The sequence below is a fragment of the Malaclemys terrapin genome, chromosome 1, assembly GCF_027887155.1.
Source record: "Malaclemys terrapin pileata isolate rMalTer1 chromosome 1, rMalTer1.hap1, whole genome shotgun sequence".
Classification (NCBI taxonomy): domain Eukaryota; kingdom Metazoa; phylum Chordata; order Testudines; family Emydidae; genus Malaclemys; species Malaclemys terrapin.
The window spans coordinates 78252328-78274533 of record NC_071505.1 but is presented as its reverse complement, the minus strand read 5'-3'; the positions used below and the strand labels follow the sequence as shown (position 1 = coordinate 78274533).

The following is a 22206-nucleotide window of genomic DNA, read 5'->3' as shown; positions in this document are numbered from 1 at the left end:
AATCGGTACATCTTAACTTACTGGTTACCACTCCTCTTAATGCTTATCACTTAGTTATGTTTAGAGTGAAAACAAAAGTTGATTTATCTAAGTATAGAGATTCCAGGGATAGCAAGTTGAAGTATCGGAAACAAAGGGTTACATATAAAATAACATGCATAACATGCATTCTAGGGTTTAGTCTTAGTTAACAAGATACTCTCATGCCTAATAAAATATTGTTCACCAGCACTTTCCAGCCAGGCAGGATGTGATCCCTTTTTCATGAGAGATGACACACTGTCTGCTAGGTGTGAAGGTATGCTAGGTATGCCAAGTATACCTCTCCACTCTTGGCTATGCCCCCACAATCCACTGTCTTTACTTGTAAACCGGATCCCTTCCTGCTGTTTATTTCTTTCTGTAAATTTACTCTTGTAGATTTCACAGTCTTTCCACTGGTATCACAGTCACTATGCAAATAGACCACTGCCATTATAAAGTGGACAGTATACAACAATGGTTCTCAGCCTGTGGGCCGCTTGTGGCCCAATCAGCACACATCTGCGGCCTATGTGACATCCTCAGGGCCATATAGACATCATACATATTTTGTGGATGAGGCCCACATAACACATAGACAGCTGTATATGCAGTCCACAATGGTACATAGGTTGAGAACCACTGGTATACAATGACTGGACAGTGAGGTAAGCATCTGTTATCCCTGCCTGCAAAGAATCTGTCTGTGGAGTGTCCCCTTCTGGTGATCTGCCTACCTTAAGAACATAATTCACAGTATAGATGGATAATTTCTGAAATATTATCCTGACATACATTTGGCAATGATTATGATGACTAGTGTGATATTGGCTCTTGGTAGAAAGCTCATATGCCACCCTTTGGTGAACTATTATGCATATATCTAACCCAGCGGATCCCTGTAAAAGTGTCTACACTCCCTGTGCCTTCTGCCAGTTGGCACCCAGAGGTTCCTAGGTCACAGATGATGCCATTGATGGAACTTGCTTATCCATTCTCTACACTTCACTTAAAGTATTGGACTATATTAACTATAATGTGTTATATTCAAGTCATTGGATTGAACTACATCTCAACCATGCTCCCATTTCAAACAACTACAAGGTAATGCAGTTTACTACTCTGGCTGGCTGAGATGAAAAGAAGTCAGAGTTGTGTGTCATCAGCATACTGATGGAATCACAAGCCACATCTCCTCACATACCCTCTCAATGATCCTATATATACTGTACACTGAAGAAAAGGTGTAACTAAATGGAGCCCTGTATGCGATGACTCTTAGGGAAGAGGAGCGATTTGAGAACCCCGAGCCATCTAAAATCAGCCCCATCTGCTGCTGCATAGGTCCACAGGCAAATTGGTCAACAACACCTCATGATCATTAGTATCCAAAGCAGCAGATCACCTGGATCGATCAGTCTTCAGCTGCACCAATCACAACACGTCCGCCATTCTTCTTGCACTCTTGCCTTTCTTCTCCACGTTCGTCCGAAGCGTTTAACAGTGTCATTTTCCCATCTTCTTGGAGGCCGACCAGGTGATCTTTTCTGCTCTTGTGGGTACCACTCAGCAATGATTGCGGTCCACCTATTGTCCGTGAGCCATGCTGTATGGCCCGCCTGTCGCATCTTGTCATATCTGCTTTCCATGACAATATCTTTCACACCAATGCGTTCTCTGATCATTTAATTTGGGATGCGATCCAGAAGGGAAATTCCCAACATAGCTCGTTCCATTGTCCTTTTAGCTACCAACAGCCGCTGCTCTTCTCTCTTTGTCAGTGCCCATGTTTCACTGCCATACAGCATGGCTGGCAGCACTGTTGAATTGAAGATATTTGTATGTGTGGTCTTGTAGATTTTTCCTTTAAGGATGTCCTTGATGGAATTAAACACACACCATCCTCCCCGAATCCTTCACGAGAGTTCTCCATTTAGGTCTTGGTGCACATTAACTTCTTGGCCCAAATATATGTACTGTTCCACTTCTTTGATTTGTTTTCCTGTTACCGTTATTCGGGCATTTCGTAAGACGTCTGATCGCATCTATTTCGTTTTGCAGCAGTTCATCTTCAGGCTGACCTGAGTGCTTTTCTTGTCGAGTCTTCGTAGGATGCTCTGCAGTTGGTTGATGCTTTCAGCAATTAGTACGATGTCGTCTGCGAATCTGAGATGAGATAATCGTTCTCCGTTTATGTTGACACCACTCCTCCAATTGATCTTGTTCATAACCATTTCGAGGCAAGTGGTGAATAGTTTTGGTGAAATCGTATCTCCTTGCTTTACGCCTTTCTCGATTGGGAAGCGGAGGAGAGTAATGTCTGTTGTACATCCAGTATTCACTTCCTTCAACAAACTGATGTACTGCGTGTTAATACACTGCTCTGCGTGTTAATACCCTGCGCTTTTAATAGTGCGTTAAACTCGATGCTATCGAAGGCTTTTTCATAGTCGACGAAAGCAATGCACAGTGGGAGTTTGTATTTCCTCGCTCTTTTTAGGAGCTGGCTACGGTTAAATATATGGTCGATCGTGCTAAAATTTCTTTGAAACCCTGCCTGCTCTCTCGGCTGTTGTTCATTCAGACTCTGTGAGACTTGGTTTGTTAACACCTTTGTAAAGAGCTTGTAGATGTGAGAGAGCAGGCATATAGGGCGGTAGTTCTTAAGATTTTCTCAATCGCCCTTCTTGTGCAACAAGAAGGTGTTCGACTCCTTCCAGCTTGATGGTATTTTTCCTTTTTCAAGATATCGACTGAATCCTAAAGCGAGGGTCTTCCAAAGTTTTTCGCCTCCTGCAGAAATAATTTCTGACGTTATTCCATCTTTGCCTGGAGCTTTTCCCTTCTTCATCTGGTATAGTGCGTTTTGGACTTTGCTGACAATTATTGGGGGGGACGCGTTCTTCTGACTCTTGCAGCGTTGGGAGAGGGACGTTGATTCTTGAATTGAACACTTCTGTATAAAAGTCCTTGCAGACTTCCACCATTCCTGCTCTATCGATTACTGTCTGTCTGTCCTTGTTCTTCAATGCTGTTACACTCAATCTATACTGCGTCAATTCCTGCTTGTATGTCTTGAGGCTCTTGCATAATTCAGCTATTTTGAGGAGCTTTTCTTTCTGGAAGTTCTTAAAGTCATCCTTCAGTTTTCGCTGTATAAGCTTGCACAGAATGGAGTACTCGAGATTGTTATCTGAGCTCCTTTTCATATTTCTCTGCTTCTCCAGCAAGCTTTTCGTTTCATTAGAGAATCTTCCCTTCGCCTTCTTCAGCTTTTCAATTTCAGCTGCTTTTATGCAACATCTCAGCTTGTCAGCAAAGATGCTATAGTCCTCATCACACTTTTCCGTCTGGCTCCAGTCAAACCCAGAAATCACTTTCTTCAGCTTTGCTTCATCGAATGTCTTCGGCCGCTGTTTCCTATTTACCATCTGTAACGCCTTCTTTTCCGGCGCTTCGTCAAAAATCAACTTCGCGCTAAGCAGGCGATGGTCACTGCCAGTTTTGAAAGGCTGCACCACAGAGACGTCTTGAACAATGCACCTTTTATTGACTAAAATATAGTCAATTTCATTCTTGCTCTTTGTGTTTGGTGTGATCAACATTCACCCTCTTGCGGTCTTCTTTTTGTACTAGATGTTTGCCACGTACAGTTCTTTCATTTCTGCCATTACTACCAGCCTTTTTCCTCTTTCATTCCTTTCGCCACTGCCGTATCTCCCTAAGAACTTTTCACCAGCTTTCCCTCGCCCGACCTTGGCGTTAAAATCTCCCATCGTGATAGTGTAAGTGGACTTTTGCACAAGGGCTCTTTCGAGCTCTCGGTAGAATTCTTCCATTTCTTCATCCTCACTTGCACTTGTGGGAGCATAGGCCTGGATGACCTTTAGGATAGCTTTTGACTCCATCTGAAGATGCAACACACCAATACACAATGATATTAGCTGGCATGATATGACTTTCAAAGACCAATCCTTACTGACGAGAAATCTGACTCCTCCAACATTTCTAGTGCCATCTTCCTTTCCGAGCCTCACAGTGCTTCCATCCTTCCAATTGACTTCCAACTCCTTCTTTTGTTGGGTTTCGCTGACACCAAGGATATCGCATCTTATCCTTTTCTTCTCCTCCATCAGATGGTTTAATGTTTCCTCCCTCGCCAGCAACCTACAATTGTAAGTACACACAGCGAGGGTTGTCCTTTTCCTTGTTGGCCTAGCAGCCTCTTGTCGCTCATTTTCCACTCTGCCACCTTAGTTTGATGACGTGCAGGGAACTAAGACCCATTTACTCGTGTTGTTTTAGTTAACTTCAAGCCATCCCACTGGCTAGGCAGGCAGGCATGCGTACCTCCTCAAGTTTAGCTAGCCTTCAACCTCTAAGGAGAAGGAGATGCACTCTTTCTGAGAGAGCAGTCCCCCTCCCTGGATTGAATAGTCTGACACCTTTGTAGCATGGTTAGACCTACCAGGGCATACGCCCCGCTATCATAGCTGTCAGACGGCCAGGGCCACCGCTGTGCCACGATGAGGATTTTGCAGTGGAGCAGCAGATAGATTTAATAATATCAGCATAGACCCATGAGCTTCATCCATTGCCATAAAGAGATCAACTACAAATACAACCAGCACAGCATGTTCTAGCAAGTGGAGCGAGCAAGTGTTATAGAGATTTTTTTTTTTTTTTTGGACTGTGCCATCATCAATAAACTGATGCTGTATAGCATTATTTGGTTTACTGCACCCAAAAGTGTCCTTTGGATTTACAGGACATATAAGACCCAATCAGTGCTCCTAAGAATTTACAATTTAAAGTCCCAATCCTATAATTGGATTAATAGATTCATTCATACAAACACAGAGGTCTTTCCACTTGGACCAATTGCAAGATTGATGCCTATATAAAAGACATATGAGTAAATAAATGGTCCATCTTGGGACTCTAGAACCCTGTCTTGTTGAGCGAGACACAGACTCAGGGTCTGGACCATGCTCCAAAGCTACAGGCTTTAAGTGAAAATAGCTCAGCAGTTTACCTGTCTCTAGTACCCAGACACCCAGTTCCCAATGGGATCCAAGCCCCAAATAAATTTGATTTACTCGGTATAAAGCTTATTCAGGGTAAATGCGTAAGTTGTTCGCCCTCTATATCACTGATAGAGAGATATGCACAGCTGTTTGCTTCCCCAGGTATTAATTACTTACTCTGGGTTTATTAATAAACAAAAGTGATTTTATTAAGTATAAAAAGTGGGATTTAAGTGGTTTCAAGTAATAACAGACAGAACAAAGTAAGTCACAAAGCAAAATAAAACAAAGCACACAAGTCTAAGCCTAATACATTAAGAAACTGATTACAGGTAATATCTCACCCTCAAAGATGTTCCAATAAGCTTCTTTCACAGACTAGACTCCTTCCTAGTCTGGGTCCAGTCCTTTCCCCTGGTATAGTCTTTGTTAGATCCAGCAGACATCTCGGGGTAAGCAGGGGTTTTCTCATGACTGGCCACCCCCTTTTTTCTGCTCCACCCCCTTTTATAGCTTTGGCACAAGGCTGGAATCTTTTATCTGTGCTTGTCTCCACCCCGCCTCGTCAATGGAAAAGTACAAGGATTAAGATGGATTCCAGCATCATGTGACCTGGTCACGTCCCTGTAAGACCCCTAGTCTCTATTCTTCCTGTGTTGGCCCACACATACACAGGAAGGTTTGCACGTAAATGAACCATTTACAACCAATTGACTGGGTCAATGGGAGCCATCAAGATTCTAAACCACCATTAATGGCCCACTTTGCATAATTATAATAGGACCTCAGAGTTATACTTCATATTTTTAGCTTCAGATACAAGAATGATACATGCATACAAATAGGAGGAATATATTCAGTAGGTTATAACCTTTGTTATGATACCTTACAAGAGATCTTTTGCATAAAGCATATTCCAGTTACATCATATTTACACTCATGATCATATTTCCATAAAACATGGCGTGCAACGTCACAGCAGGATTCATAAGCATAAGATCATGAGCAAAATACCCACCACAGAGTATGTTGGGCAGTGTCTTTTGCCTCAGGTTCTTAAGTCCAACAACCAAAAGTTCCTTTAACATATTCCTCCTTTCTCCTTCCACCATATCCCACTGTCCTTGGTCCTCCCCTCGCTTAGTGAGTGCAGTTCAGCTGAGGGTAAAACCATCAATCAGGGCATGCCAAGCACAGTTCTGCTCCCACACACCAAGGATAACAAGACTTTATTAGCCCTGCACCAAATAACAAAGTGATTTGCAATCCAACACCTGCCAAAAGTGATCATTTGTGCAAAGCAGCTCCATCATGCTGCGCACTTAGGCCAATCTATGCAAACAAGGTCGGTTGCTAAAATCTTCTTCCCTAGTTTATCACTAGATGTCAGGGTAGAATTCATTCAGATCCTGCTTACATGGTCAGACATAAAGTTGGTATCCTGAAATGAAAGTAGCCTATAGGTTTGTGTAAATAGGATTTGTGATGCCTGAGTCATTAGCTAATTAGGGATTAGGAAGGACAAGAGATGTGTGGAAGAATAGTGAAGGACTGGTTGCACAGCAGAATTTTAGAGTGGGGCTGTTGGAAGATAATTCTGTGCTTATATTCTTAGATGTGTCCTTGATTGAGGGTTTTACTGTCCCTTCATCAGCAAAACCCTCAATCATTTATCTGTCTGTGGAAGTGGGCCTGTGGTTCCATTTCAGTACTACTTGTTGACATCTCATGGCCCATGTTTTCATGATGCCAATAGCCTATTTGCCTAATCTGCAGTCTCAGCCTCTTGTTTTCCTTGGTCATCTGCTACTCTGACACATCATTTTCTCCTTCTGCTTAGAATATTTTCCCCTTCTTAATCTCTTTTCTCCTAATTAACTGGGTAGGACTAGCATTTCAAAAGGTCCTTGAATTTCTTCTCTATGGCATACTGCAGCTGTGTCTCCCTGTCATCCAGGAGAAGCAGAAGATCAGAAATACATACATAATGCATGTGTAGTGTCATCCTTGGAAAACGATTGATTATATTTTCCAGAACACTTAGTAAACACAGAGAAACTGATTCTAGAACAGTGGTGGGCAACCTGCGGCCCACTGGCCGCATGTGTCCCGTCAGGATCATCTGCTGGCGGGCTGTGAGACAGTTTGTTTACTTTGACCGTCTGCAGGCATGGTTTCCTGCAGCTCCCAGTGGCCACGGTTCTTTGTTCCCGGCCAATGCAAGCTGCGGGAAGTGGTGCAGACCACAGGGACGTGGGGGCCACCGCTTCCCGCAGCTCCCATTGGCCGGGAACGGCAAACCACGGCCATTAGGAGCTGCAGGTGGGATGCCTGCAGATAGTCAACATAAACAAACTGTCTTGCAGCCCACCAGCGGATTACCCTGATGGGCCTCATGTGGGCCGCAGGTTGTTCACCACTGCTCTAGAATGTTATGGAATATATTTTCCCACAATTCCTATGTTTTTCTTTTTTATGGCATATTATGCATATGGGCTATTAAAGACTTTTTAATACTGGCCAGTATATGAAATCAAGTAATGTAGAGCTTCTGAATTATATTGCAGCAATTAATAGATCTCTTCTCCCTCTCTTTAGGTACTTTTGCTCAGTGTCTAAGGATTCCCCAATAAAACAGGATTTAGACTTGTAAAAACGATATAACTGAGATAATAAATCTGAAGTACAGAGAGCTGGCAGGTCACTGGAGGCTAGGGAAGGATGATTTGCCTCATAACTTAATTGCACGGCTGGAGGAGAAAAGTTTTCATGTAGTCATTGCAGACAATTCTAGGAGTGCTTCGAGGAAGGTAGTGGCAGCTGAGGTTGTGTGGCTGTGCAATATAAAAAGGGAGGTTAAGCTGGTGAAACTCTAGACTGGGCTGAAGTAATGCAGAGCAAGTTGTGCCAGTTCCCAGAAGTATGTGAGAGATTCCCACAGCCTCAAGTGTGGGGAGTATGAGGGCTAAAAAGACATCAAAAGTCCTCTCTTTTTGTAGACGGGGGTACATAGGAGAAGTTGGATGTCTGAGGGCAGGTCTACACTATGTGGCTAAGTCGACCTAAATTATGCAACTCCAGCTATGTGAATAACGTAACTGGAGTTGACGTACCTTAGGTCGACTTATTGCGGTGTCTACGCGGCGCTGGGTTGATGGAAGAAACTCTCCCGTCAACTTACCTTATGCTTCTCGTTTCAGTGGAGTACTGGAGTCAACGGGAGAGCAATTGGCGGTCGATTTAGCTGGTCTTCACTAGACCCAGTAAATTGACCCCTGGGGGATCGATTGCCATGCGTCAATCCCCCGGTAAGTGGAGACCAGCCCTGAGAGGGTGATCTGTCCAATTCTCTGTTAGTTCGCAGCAATGGACTAAATATATTGACTGTTCTGGCTTTTTTTTTTGTTTTGTTTTTGTTTTGTTTACTGCATTGTTGCTATCCTTCTAATTTAGGGCAATATATATATATAAAATGCTTGTTCTGTGTTTAAACTTAGCAGGGTCTAATTGCTCTTTTGGGGCTATTGTCAGCGCGTGGCAGGAGCAGCCAAGGTGAATGTAGTAATCCACAAACTCAAACCCCCCCTTATGGATATAGTCCAGGCATTTCTCACCACGTCCAATACAATGGCAAGCCATCGTGACACACAGATATAGACAGGATATAGACATCCCTGTAGATGGATTTACTCTTTCACTTCTTATTACCCTCAGAACAGATTGGCCAGCTTTCAGGTTAACTACTGGATTTTATAGATACAGCCACAGTAAGCGAAAAGAAGAGGGTAGTAGCTAGCACAAGAATTTTGCTGTCTTACAGAAATGGATGCGGTAATCACATGTTCGCAGTGCAATTGTTGGATGTTATATATGAGATTTTCTGTTACCACAGGCAGATTTGCCTTCTGGAATATCTGATTCAAAGATCTCAGTTTGTTCACCGAGAAACACAATGTACTGCATTATGAGATTGGTGGATGGTTCTGAGCATCGGTCTCTGCCATTCACATGGTTGCTTTTGACAATCATAGCTACAAGTTCATAAATGGTAATAAATACTGGTGTTTGATTATTTTATTGTTACAGAAAAACTATTTTAAATTCAAGATGCCACCCAATTTAGATTGGAAGAAGCTTATGAGAATTGATGCTGATGATCTGCCTCGTCAAGAAGAATTGGCAGATAGTTTGCTGGTGACTGTATCCAAGGTATTTTAAGTGAACTTTAACAGTTTTATTATTCATTCTTTAATTAACCTGAACTGGTATAATACGTGTGTAGTATTAAGTGTGTTTATTTAATTTTCTTGATGTTTAACTAAACCATATTCTCATCTATATTTAGGTTGAAGGAAATGACTTAAAAGATGAAAATCCTGAACATGTGGTACATCTTTTTAAAATTACACAGTCACTAATGAAGGTTTGTATTAATCTTATTTTTTAAAACAACATGACTTTTTAAAATGCATTCATGTATTTATTTTTAGATAAAAGTATTCGTTTCCATTTTCAAGTGGAAACTCAGGGCTCAGTTCTTTTGTCTACACACATGTAACTCCCCAGGTTTACTGGAAGACATGCACACTTTGTTGCTTCACATAAGTGCTCCTGGGAGTTACATGTGTGTAGGATGAATGGAAAAACAGATTGTGTAATTAAAAGAGCCTGCTTTCCAGATAGAGAAATACAAACACAAATCTCAAACAATTTTTAGATGCTGTAAAATATCTTAAAAATTGTTTTTCTGTAACATTTGTGGTGCATAAAAATACATGATGGTGTGGTGCCTGTTTGAGTGGTACTAGTCTGGAATAACCTTCAAAACTTGAGTGTCAGCTCATTAGGAAGGTGGTGTAGGGTTGAAAAGGATAGTTTTAAATTGTTGGATGCCAAGTAATTTTATTTGAAAAATTACTAACAACATTTAGTTTAGAGAAACAAGGAATTGTAGGCGAGCTCTTATTAATTGTTCTCTTATTGCCAGTTCAGGGGTGTGGCTCCCCCTCATGTAGTCATAGAGGTTCTTTTACATACCTTACAGGACACCATGATCAAGACCAAGCAAAATAATCACAATTTTTAACCATGGCTATTTTATTATTAAAGAAAGATTTTAAAAAATTAAACCAAACAAATGACTGAACACAAATAATAAACTGGTTACTTCTGTTACAATCTGTTCTGCATGTCTCTCTGTGGAGAGCTGTTAATTCCCTTGAGCGTGAGCCATCCCAGAGGGTGGGGATGCTTTTCTTTTGGTAAGCTAAGACCAAAGTATATTATTTCCCAAATTATTGTGAATTAAGCTTTAGCATCTTATTAGATATTTAAAACTGTTCATCTGAACAAAATAATTTGTTTAAAGGAAGTGAAGCCTATTAATAATTAATAACCTAAACAATTTATAGTTGGGTAAAGTAAGCAATCTTAGCTAAATCCTATGAAATTGAAGAAGATATTTAAATTAGTTACTCAGAAGAAAGCCATTTAAGGATCTGTCTTAAAACTTATGAAAATTAAGAATTTTAGATCCAGTTACATCCCATTATTTCTCTGTTTATCCTCTCCAGAAATACAGGGTCTAACCACTTGGAGATTAACTTGGTGTTAGCACTGGTTTACACTGCAAACTTATGTCAGTATAGCTACATCGCTCAGGGGAAAATTCACACTCCTGAGCAATGCAGATATATGGACCGAACTCCTGGTGTAGAAAGTGCTATGTTGACGGAACGGCTTCTCCCCTCGACATAGCTACCGCCTCTCAGGGAGGTGGAGTATGTAAGATGACAGGAGAAGCTTTCCTGTCGATGTAGGTAACGTCTTCACTAAGCTGTACGTATAGACAAGCCCCATGTTTTCTAAGTTACAACAGTCTTTCAACAAAATCATTACAAAAGTTTTAAATCGAAACACTTACCAGTGTATTTAGTGAACTTTCTCTCACCAATCCATGTTGAAGTCTTCGGGAGATTTTCCTGGAGTTGGTTTCTTCTTGAGTGTTCTTTGTTTTTCTTATCTGTCTGTGGCAACTTACTTATGGAGAGCTGTGTCTGAACAGGGTGACAGAGGGTGTATGTGAGGGAGGCTTGCTTCAGAGTTTCTATACCCTTCTCCTTCCTATTTTAATGAAATTATAGGAGAACATACCTCTTTCAGGTTTGTTTAGATTCACAGTTGGCTGCTTACCCTTTCATTGACTTCATCCCCTCAGGATTGGCTTAGGTGACACTCTTCAACTCCTGACAGTGCAGTCTGTTTAATGAATATACAACAGTCCTTTAATTGACTTGTGGCAGGAAAGCATCAGATAACTCTTCAAAGCTAGTTTCTCTTTATTCAGTCTATTGTCTGAGGTAGTCTTTCAATTTTATAAAAGTTTAACAGGAAATGAAAGTCTGTTTTCAAAAAGTCCAAATATTCCTGTTTTTTATATATGAGTTTTTGGTTCTTAAAAGTCTTTTAAAATTAAATAACTTTGAGAAAGTCTTTAGCTTAAGTTGATGATTCTAAATGATTTTTGGAATGATGGATTTTCTTGTCTTCCTGAATTGGTTGAGGGTTTGCTTGTGCACTGTCAGTAATTAATTTATTATCTATTAATATAAACCTTGTTTACATAAATGGCTTCTTACTCTAGTTTGCAAGGTCATTTGATTCCATGTTGGGACATAAAACGTTATTATTTACATAGTGTGACCGAGGTCCCAGGGGGGCCATGCTGAGGTTACTCAGTTAGGGCAAATTGCAAAGAATGGGGCAGACAATCCCCAAAGCTGGTGGTTATTCCGATACTTAGATCCACCAAGCTAGCCACAAAACAGCTTCTATAATATCTTACTGGTTACACAGAAGCCAAAACGCCAGCTCCCTTAACTTAAAAGCAACCCAGCCTTTGGGCTCTCTCCCAGACAGCCAAGTTCTACCAATCCCAAAGAATTGGACACATTACCTCCCAGGTTAATGAATATTCCAGATCTTACCAAATGCACACTTACAGCCAATTCTTATTAACTAAACTAAAATTTATTAATAAAGAAAAGAGAGTGTTGGTTAAGATCATTATACATACAGATATGAGTACAGTTTTGAGATCAGTTTCATAGTAGAGATTGGGAGCTTTGGAGTTGCAAAGAGTTCTTTCAGAGTTAGTCCATAGGTTATAATCCAATGTTCATATCCAGGGTGATCCAGATGGGACTGGAGATTTCAGTTTTACGACTCAAGCTTCCCCTGAATAAAGCTTAAGGATATCTGAGATAAAAAGGATCAGGACCCAAGAGTCCTTTATACAGTTCCAGGCCTTCTTTTGACAGCACGGAGTCCTCAGTTGACCAATAGGCAATCATCGCGACTTGGAAGTAGACCTATTTCCTAAGCATCACCGGTAATTAGATATACAGATTAACATAAATCAATTGTCTATCTTCCACCATTCGCAGGTGCTCTGCTATATATTTAAAAGAGAAATTGATACAGTGATACTACTATATTCACAGTTCATTTAAATGTTAAGATCTCCTTTTGATCTCTCAATTCACAGAATACAACATAGACAGGAACCATTTGACTACATTGTTAACCTCTAACAAGATATAGATAAACATAGACTACTACAATTACTATCTTCTTCCAATTCTTTAACAATACAAGTTTACATTTCAAAGCTGTAGTCTATCTAACATTGCTTTGCTAGCTACTTGTAAGGAATAGCCCTAATTACCACTGACATACTTTTCTAATATGTCTTTAAAGGTAGAATTTGGGTCATTTACGCTGATACTTGCTTAACTCTTTCTGGCCCAGCGTCACACATTGCAGTGACATTAGGAGCTGTATTAGGCGCTTTGCATTTAGCTAATGTATTTGCAATTATCCATTTCACAAAAGGTGTTTTTCATTTCAACATTTTAAGAAATAAACAAAAGTTTAAAACATCTCCAGCTACACATGTTATTCTATAAGGTTTTTAAGAACATAAGTAGGTTTTCTTGCAAGAGGGTGGGGGTTATTAGAGTTCACTCTACCTAGATTTATTGCTCTGATAATATATCCTACATTCCTTTTTACAGTTAGCCCTCTACTTAAAACATTGTTCTACGTGGTCAGAGGTATGGTTGACGTTGAGAGAGAGAAACCGAAATCTTATTGAATTTCTTTGATTAGTTTTAACATTAACTAGCTAAACATATGTATTCTTATATTTATAAGCACCCTGGGTATAACATTCTTGTAGTTATATCTTAATATTCAGTAATGTGCAGACAAGTTTGTAACAACTTTAAAATTATTTTATAATTTATTAATGTCATTTTTTGCATCAATATCGAGGTATCTCCCAAAACCATGCTTATGAAATCTTTATATCACACTACTTGTATTCTATCACAGATGTATTGAAAATGGCAGTGCCAACCAGGTTACAAAGTCTGTTTTTTGTAGGGACCTTTTCTATAGTTTTCAGGATGTGTGCTTCTGAGTACATAAGGTTTCTTTATTGTTAGTATGATTCCTATGGAAAAATACCTAGTGTGGCCTTGTGGATAGAGCAGCTGCCTGGTGCTCGGAGGGTATCTGGTTCTATACCTGACTCGACCACTGGTGTGAGTGATGTTCCATTAGTTCTAGAATGAGATTTTGAGGAAGTTCTCATCATCTCATAAATTAGCCTAAAGGTAAATCTGTTTTCTTGCTATGTATATTTCTTTGTTAGATGAAAGCCCAAGAGGTAGAGCTGGCATTAGAAGAAGTTGAAAAAGCTGGGGAGGAGCAAGCCAAATTTGGTGAGTAACTCTTCTGAATAAGCATTAAAAAAAAAAAAATAGCTATGCACAAAGTGACTTATTACATGGGGTCTATAACTAATAAAACATTAGGCTTAAATAACTATAGGTGGAATCCTGTCCACATTGAAACCAATGGCAAAATTTCCATTGATTTCAATGGGGACAAGATTTCATCCCGATATTGATAAATGGGAATGAAGATTGCTGCTGTTACTGTAGTTCTCATAAGTATTTCCTTTGCTGAGAGGTCTTGGATAACCCAGTATGTCCCATTTTTATTTCAACAGAAAATCAATTAAAAGCAAAGGTTATGAAACTAGAAAATGAATTAGAGGTATGTTTGTTTTTAAACTAAATTAGTTTCTAGAGCTCCAATGGTATTTATTCTCTGTGGACTTGGATACAGTTTTTAACATTATTTGAGTTTTGAGCATGGAGAAATAATCTGTTCCTTTTTAAAATGTTTAAAAAAAAGTGGTGGGTTTTGTGCTTGGATAAAGAACTCAAAAAACCTAGATAGGTGTTCATGTTAGGGACTTATCAAAAGCCTATAAAAGTCAGTTAGAAGACATTGATTTTTTTTTTTCAGGCCATTCAAGTAAATGAAAGACAGACAGTGAAATAGATTTTAAGCTGCAGGCTGCAACTTTATGAACTTAACACTGGGTAGAGGTGGTATATGTCTCCACCTTATCTCACATACCAGGCACATAACCAGGTCCAGTGCATCATTACAGCGCTCCCAATATCTAACCCAGCATTTTTAAGCTTCATTGCACTGTGACCCCATCTGACAACAAAATCTCTACACGACCCCAGTGCCCTGTGTTACTCTAAAATCAGGGCTGGCGTTAGAGGGTGGCAAGCAGGGCAATTCCCTGGGGACCCACAAAGCTAAGTTGCTTCGGCGTCAGCCCCGGGTGGTGGGGTTTGGGCTTCGGCATCAGCCCCGGGTGGTGGGGTTTGGGCCCCAGTGAGTCTAACGCCAGTCCAGGTGACCCCATTAAAATGAACTCGCAACCCACAGTTTGAGAACTGCTGATCTAACCCAGGGGTTCCCAAACTTGGTTCGCGGCTTGTTCAGGGTAAGTCCCTGCTGGGCTGCGAGACGCTTTGTTTACCTGAGCATCCAGAAGTACGGCTGCTCGCAGCTCCCAGTGGCCGCGGTTCGCCGTTCCTGGCTAATGGGAGCTGCAGGAAGTGGTGCGGGTCAGCCCACCGCTTCCCACAGCTCTCATTGGCTGGGAATGGCGAACCGCACTGGGAGCTGCGAGCAGCCGTATCTGCAGATGCTCAGGTAAACAAAGCATCTCGCGGCCGCCAGGGTCTTACCCTGAACAAGCTGTGAACCAAGTTTGGGAACCCCTGATCTAATCTATAATCCTGTATACCCTTCAGTCTACTCCCTGGATTCAGCTCATGTCTGAGTTCTTTAATTGACGTGGGATAGAGAGTACCAAGGGGAAGCCTCTGTCTGAAAGATTTCAGGCGTCCTCTTCTGTGTACAGGCACAAGCAAAGCTAGCAAAAATCACGGGTCTCATTTACCTCTGGAAGCTGGCTCTATTAGCCTTTATCCACACTGGACACCGACTGCAGATTGTGACAAATGACACATTCTTATATTATCGCTTAGTATCAGACTTCTAAATCCTATTATTTTTTACTTCAACTGTGCCTCCATGATATTGTGAGGAAACAAAGCTCTCTATCTACCCTACAGGGAGGGAGGGCAGGACTGCTGAAGAGGCAAAAGACTTGTGTAGCACAGGAAAAAGTTTAAATTTTTAAGAGAGGGGAGTATGAGAGCCAACTGGCTACCAATCCTCCTCCTAACTGGCCAGTGGGATGTAACAAACCCAAAGAGGGAGAGGGGCCTGACTCCAACCTGTACTTTCCTCCCACCTATCCCCATGGGAGTGGCAAATCCCCGCTTTAGGTCCAACCAGTAACATCCTCCCCTGACCTACTTTGAGGGGGTGTGAGCTGGAGGAGGGGATATTTCAGGCAGAGGCTCTCCTCAGTGATTCCTCTTCTGGGGATACTGCATTCTCCCGGATGTCCAAACAAATGTCCCGTTTTACACACACCCACCCACCCATGCTGAGATTTTTGGGGACTGATTCTCTAGGCTTTGGATCAGACACTTAGGCCTCAGTGAGGGAAAGTGCCTTTGACATGCCTGAGGAAATTTGTTTCACAAATAAAAACAGTACCTACTGTTGAAAGAGATGTATTTGCCATGTATGGTGGTTAATTTCAGTATTAATTTGGAATATGTACCAAGTACATATCTGCAGAGCACAGTGTATGTATGGAGATATCTAGGGAGATCTTTATTTTAATAATTCTGAAGATTTGTGCTCAAGTAATTTTTGTTGTTACTAAAACATTACATGGAAACATCACCCATTATCTTGTTTTTTTTAAACTGTTTGCAAACATTTTTACTTCCATACAAATAAATCTGTCTCACTAGCTGCCCTACATTTTTAATTTGAAGAAAAAATGTACATTTGTTAGTTTTTAATGTTCTTCTAAGATGGCACAGCGAGCTGCTGGTGGTCGTGATACTCGGTTTTTGCGTGATGAGATCCGTCAGCTGGAAAAGCAGTTGGAACAAAAAGACAGAGAATTAACAGATATGGAAAAGGAGCTAGAAAAAGAGAAGAAAGTTAATGAACAGGTAAGAAATATTTTATTCCATTGCACAGCTTCTCTCTGAATTCATTACTCGTCCCCCACCTGGAATTCGGAAGGGGTCCCATCAGGAGCATTTTAGGTGAGAGTCAAAGGACAAGAAGAAGGTACCCTGCCAGCTCAGGGGCTGAGTCCCTCAAGAGACCTGGACCGTAACAGCAAGCCTCCCAACCTGGGTCAACAGCCTTAGGTTTGCGCTACTATATTAAGAATAGGTGTCTAAAACAGAGCTTTATAGTTGTGGCTTGGGCTCTGAAGTCCACGCTGCTCCCTAGGCTTCAGAGCCCAGGCTTTAGTCCAAGCTGCAACATCTCTACAGCTATTTTTAGTGTGGTAGAGCGAGCCTGAGGCTGGGGTGGGGGGGGTGGGGTGACCTAAGATACGCAACGTCAACTACATGAATAGCGTAGCTGAAGTTGCGTATTTTAGGTCGACTTACCTGGCTGTGAGGATGGCGGCGAGTCGACCGCTGACGCGCTACTGTCGACTCTGCTTCCGCCTCTTGCCGTGGTGGATTTCTGGAGTCGACGGCAGAGCGATCAGGGATCGATTTTATTGCATCTTCACTAGACGTGATAAGTCGATCCCCAATAGATCGATTGCTACCCACCGATCCGGTGGGTAGTGAAGACGTGCCCTGAGTCTGTCAACCCAGGCTGGGAGGCTCGGTACTGCAGGTTGTGTAGACTTGCCCTGAGGCTCCTGGGACATCCAGTAAGCTATTTCCACATTCAAGTTATGTGTACAGTACCCCTCTTCGGTTGTGTGGTCCCCATGCCAGGATGAATAGTGTACTACCTTCCCCTGGTAAACAGCCAGGGAAATAAGTACCATAAGTACATCACAGACAAACCAAACAGAATCTACAGGACTTCTTCAGGACTTAGGGGCTTTCAAAGAACTCATTAATATTAATAAAATATTTCCCTTTGAATCATTATTAGATACATGTTTTCCCAATGATGCGTCCTTTGAAGGCATCATAAAATCCAAATGAGGACACCTGGTTAAACTAAAATGTTTATATAAAACATAAACATTTCATAAATTTGGGGATCTCAAGGTTGGTGCAATGATAGCTTTGCTACTCAAAAACCAAGTCAGAAGGGGACTTCTGCCAAAAGACCCCATAGACAAAGGGTTTTCAAACTGGGGGTTGTGACCCCTCACGAGGTCATGAGGTTATTACATGGGAGTTGTGAGCTGTCAGCTCCACACATGATGGTGCTTGGGCTGTCAGCCCAAGTCCCGTCATGCACAGGCCTGACAGCCTAGCTCCACCCTCTGCCCCACTTTGCTTCCAGCCCTGCTTTGCTTCCAAAGAAAGGACGCCAAAATAGAAGTTCGCTCAGAGCACCATTTTCCCCAAAGCTGGCCCTGGGATTGAGACAACATTAGAGGGCTTGATTATTCAGTAGCTGAAGACCTGCATTAAACTGCAGACCTATCAGAACACTGAGATAGGCAAAAAAAAGTAATTTATAATTTAACAGTCAGACACACAGGCACATATTTTCTCTTGAAAATAATGGCCACGTCTACTGCTTAAAACTGCTAAAAAGTGAAAGTAGCTTGAGTCTACATTAAACACTGTTTTACCAGCACTGTTACCTCTGGTATTGAAAAACCACAGTGCATCATGTGCTGTCAAGTTTTGTTGGCTGAATCAATGAAACCATGCAAGCTGCAGCAACATCTTGAAACTAGACATCCTGAGCATAAAAATCAAAATGTGGATTTTTTTTCAAACGCACCGAAGAGGCGACAAAGCCAGCCATGCCTGATGCAGATGAAAATTTCCGTCAGCAAAGGTCCTCGGCTGTGGAGGCCTCTTATGTTGTGTTGCTATGAATTGTCCGTGCCAAGAAGCTACATACAAGAGGTGAGAAGTTTGTTCTGTCAGTGTGCAAAGATGTTGTCTCGCTTATGGTTGGCAATGATACTGTCAAAAAGCTTAATATGCTTTCCATGTCGAATGATACTGTGAAACACAGGATGTGTGAGATGTCTGAAGATATCAAAGAACAAGTTGTGCAGAAAATTAAACATTCTGCTTTCAGTATGTTCAGCCTCAACTTGATGAAGTTATTGATGTTACTGACTGTGTGGAATTGATAGTGTTTGTACGATATGTTAATAATGGGGATGTTAAAGATCAATTCTTATTCTGTGAACAACTTGAAACAACCACATCAGCACAGGGCATTTTCAGTAAGGTGAATGCCTTTTTTGAAAGCAGTGACAATAAGTGGAAAAAATCTTTCTTTGGTATATGTACTGATGGTGCTCCAGCCACGAATGATGTGTGGTCTGGCGTTCAGCAGAAGGTAAAGTGCGTGTCACCTAATGTGATTGACACTTGTGGAATCCATTGTCAAGTCCTAGCTGCAAAGACATTGCCAATGTGCTTTAATGCTATGGTGGATGTTATATGCTTTGAATAGTCATCTTTTTCAAGAGCTCTGCAAAGAAATGCATGGTGAATACGAAGTTCTGCTTTTCCTCAAGTTCGATGGCTTTCTAGGGGCCATTCATTAAAGTGCGTTTTTATACTTCATGAAGAGATGGAGGAGTTTTTCCTGCAAAAAGAGAAACAAGAGCTGAACAAAATGTTCAGTGACGAGAAATGGCTTCTCTGCTTAGCATACCTAGTCAATAACTTCGATAGCCTTAATGAACCTCCATCTGTCACCTCAGGGAAAATGTTCAATGTTAATAGACCTGACTAATAAAATCAGAGCCTTCCAGATGAAGTTGGATCTGTGGCGCAGTAATTTGGACACAGACAGATATGGCATGTTTCTGACACTTTTCTCATTCAGCAAGGAGGAGGAAGTCAATGTTGATAGTGCTCTCAAGTCAGCTATTAGTGAACATCTGAAAACCCTTCATGAAGAGTTCTCACACTACTTTCCAGTGCTACCAGAAGCACTTCATTCCTTGGTGAAGAACCCTTTCAGTGTGATGGCTGAGCAAGAACAGTTTATCAACATGATCAATGATGACGAAGTGAAAGCAAAATTCACACAGGTGCCTCCAAACCAGTTCTGGTGTTCAGTTGCTCACTCATGGCTGAAATGGCCCTGAGAGTCCTTCTGCCATTCCCCACTATCTATAAACTCAAGAGTGGATTCTGCAGCCTTCTCACAATAAAGACGAAATCCCGAAACTGATTTGATGTAAAGGTCAACATCAGATGTGCCTTTTCTAGCACAACACCAAGAATAAAATTTCCTGTCTCAAATAAACAGTATCGTCCATCTCACTGATTTTCTTGATGCTTATGATGATGCTTATGTTTATGGTGATTAATTGCTGTCATGTATTAAAATGAAATTCTACTTAACAGTAACTTAAAAATAACTTTTCTGCATCTAACATTAATTTCAATAAAAATGGGTTTTAGTCTTAATTTAAAAGCAGTGAGAAAAAGTACATTCATTTTAAACAATAGGGTTATAAATTTGGAATTTAAGATAGTGTTAAATATATTAAGTGTTTTTAATTTAAGGGGGAGGGTTGCACTCAGAGGCTTGCTGTGTGAAAGGGGTCTCCAATACAAAAAGTTTGCGAACCAGTGCCATAGACCATAACAGTGATGACACGATGCACATCAATTTCAAAGCCCTCAGCTATCGCCTTTCAGGCCAAAGGTTTTTCATATACTTTGCAAGGAAAGCCTACTCTATGGCAAATGAATGGCTCATAGACTTGGGGTATGATTTTTGCTTGGAGTGAGACATCTTGGGTTCTGTCTTGGTCAAACCCTTGATATGATTTGTAACAAGCAATGGGTTTTAACTTGGTGATCAAAAGGAAGCCATGTTACATCCACGAATCGCCATCATTTATCCTAAACGGCTATCTGATGAATGCAAACTTACAGGTGAGGAGCTAGTGGGGGGAAACAGAGAAATTATCAGATGAGATTGCAAAGAGACCTCATCACTCACTCTCAAAGCCAGCATAGCAATCTGTTGCTTGCTACCAACCCAAAGGGCACCCAAGAAGGGGCTATTACCATGGAAGAGGGAAAAATATGGAGCAGAAGTTTCCAAGAGAACTGTGACAGAATCCATGGGGTGCAGCATCAGACTGTGGGACCACTGTGCCCCCTTAACTCTCCAGCCTGGGCTGTCTCTCATAATGCTTTGCTAGTGACAAGCAGCAAACCCTTCCAGGCACTGTTATCACTCAGCATAACCGCATGTGGAGCCCCACATCCAGCTAGATTGCATGAATGCTCCCAGAGCCACTCATGAATCACACAGAGAAAGATACCAGCCAACCCACCCGCAGCTCCCAGCTTTGTACCTCAGGAATATACTGTCTTGCACTGCTGAAGACCCTTTATTGAGCAATGCAAGTTTATTAATTGGGTCACCACTTCATTAATGGAAAGTAGATATACACCAGCCTTTGTGACCTTAGCAGATTTACCAAGCACTTCAGGCAAACTCACCGGTAAAGATAAACAGTAAAACAAGTTTTTTGATTGATTACAAAAGATAGATTTTAAGTGATTACAAGTGATAGGCAAAAAGTCAGAGTGGTTACCAAAATAAAATAAAATATAACCCTTATCACATAGACAGTATTTAGATGAAGCAATGTTCTCACCCCACTGGATCTTACAGTCCTTAATATACAGGTTTCTCTCTTAAACCTGGGCCAGTCTCCTCTGTTGAAGTCTTCAGTTTTCTGAGCATTCTTGTTGCTTGCAGCGTAGGTAGCGGGAGAAGAAAAGGAAAAGCATGGGGCCACTGTGTTCTGTTTTATATCCTTAGTCCATGTGCTTGGAGAACACAAGTCCAGGCATGTCTGTTTGGCATTGCTGAGTCACCAGGCAAGGTTAAGCAATTCCCTGGTGTGGCCTTGTGCAAGTGAGTCATTGAATTTTAACCCTTGCAGGACAATGGCTGTTGATGGTTGTTTGACACCTGCCCGGGTGTTGGTTAGCTCCCTTATCCTTGTTTCTGGGGATCTAATATCTGGACAATTCCAGCCTAGCTTGCTGGGGATATCACAGTGTAGGCAGAAAGCTGTGTGTTCTGGAAAAAATCCTGCCCATGATGGAGAGAGACATGGGTTTCCAACCAAGAGAGGTGACGGCTGAGAAGCTCAGAGTGGGCGCCCTCGAGCGACCCTGCGGGGGAGAATAGAGGTGCAGTTTTCCTGAACTGTGACAGTAAGTGCAAATGACATGTGGAAAGCCAACCCAATTTTCAGTCTAGATCCTTGCATATTTACTATGGAAGCAAGCATACAAGATTTCCAAAATCTAATAGTATACATCCTTTTAGTTCATTTGGACACCTCTCTCAGGGTGTATCCTAAAAAATACATCACATACCTGGCCATAGGAATTCGTACCAGTCTTCCATCAAGTCCCCTATACTGTCTATGATGCAACCAGTACCAGCCGCATCAGTAGAAGGTGCAAGAAACTATATAGTGGGCAATTATGGTACTTTCAGAAGTTTCCTCCTTGCCATTAGGGGTTTGCTTATGTTTGAGCCATGAGTGTTTATATCACTTCCAAAACTAGGGATACAAAAGTCAAAGCTTCTCCATGGCAAAGGAAATAATGCCCTGGGTAGAGAAGAATCTGCTACCTTTCCAGAGAGTTCACCTAAAAGATACAGAAAAGAAGAAAAGGGAGATTTTGGT

The 22206-nt window shown here is 41.5% G+C and overlaps 1 protein-coding gene across 2 annotated transcripts in view; it reads left to right on the top strand.

Annotated features, from left to right (window-relative positions):
• CEP290 (centrosomal protein 290) overlaps window positions 1-22206 on the top strand; it is a 111151-nt gene that overhangs the window by 746 nt on the left and 88199 nt on the right. For both annotated transcript variants that reach the window (XM_054027619.1, XM_054027628.1), the window contains exons 2-6: window positions 9135-9257; window positions 9394-9471; window positions 13765-13834; window positions 14125-14171; window positions 16379-16522. In XM_054027619.1, the coding sequence (XP_053883594.1) occupies window positions 9156-9257; window positions 9394-9471; window positions 13765-13834; window positions 14125-14171; window positions 16379-16522 (441 nt within the window). In that variant the 5' untranslated portion in view covers window positions 9135-9155. The remainder of the gene's footprint in view (window positions 1-9134; window positions 9258-9393; window positions 9472-13764; window positions 13835-14124; window positions 14172-16378; window positions 16523-22206) is intronic.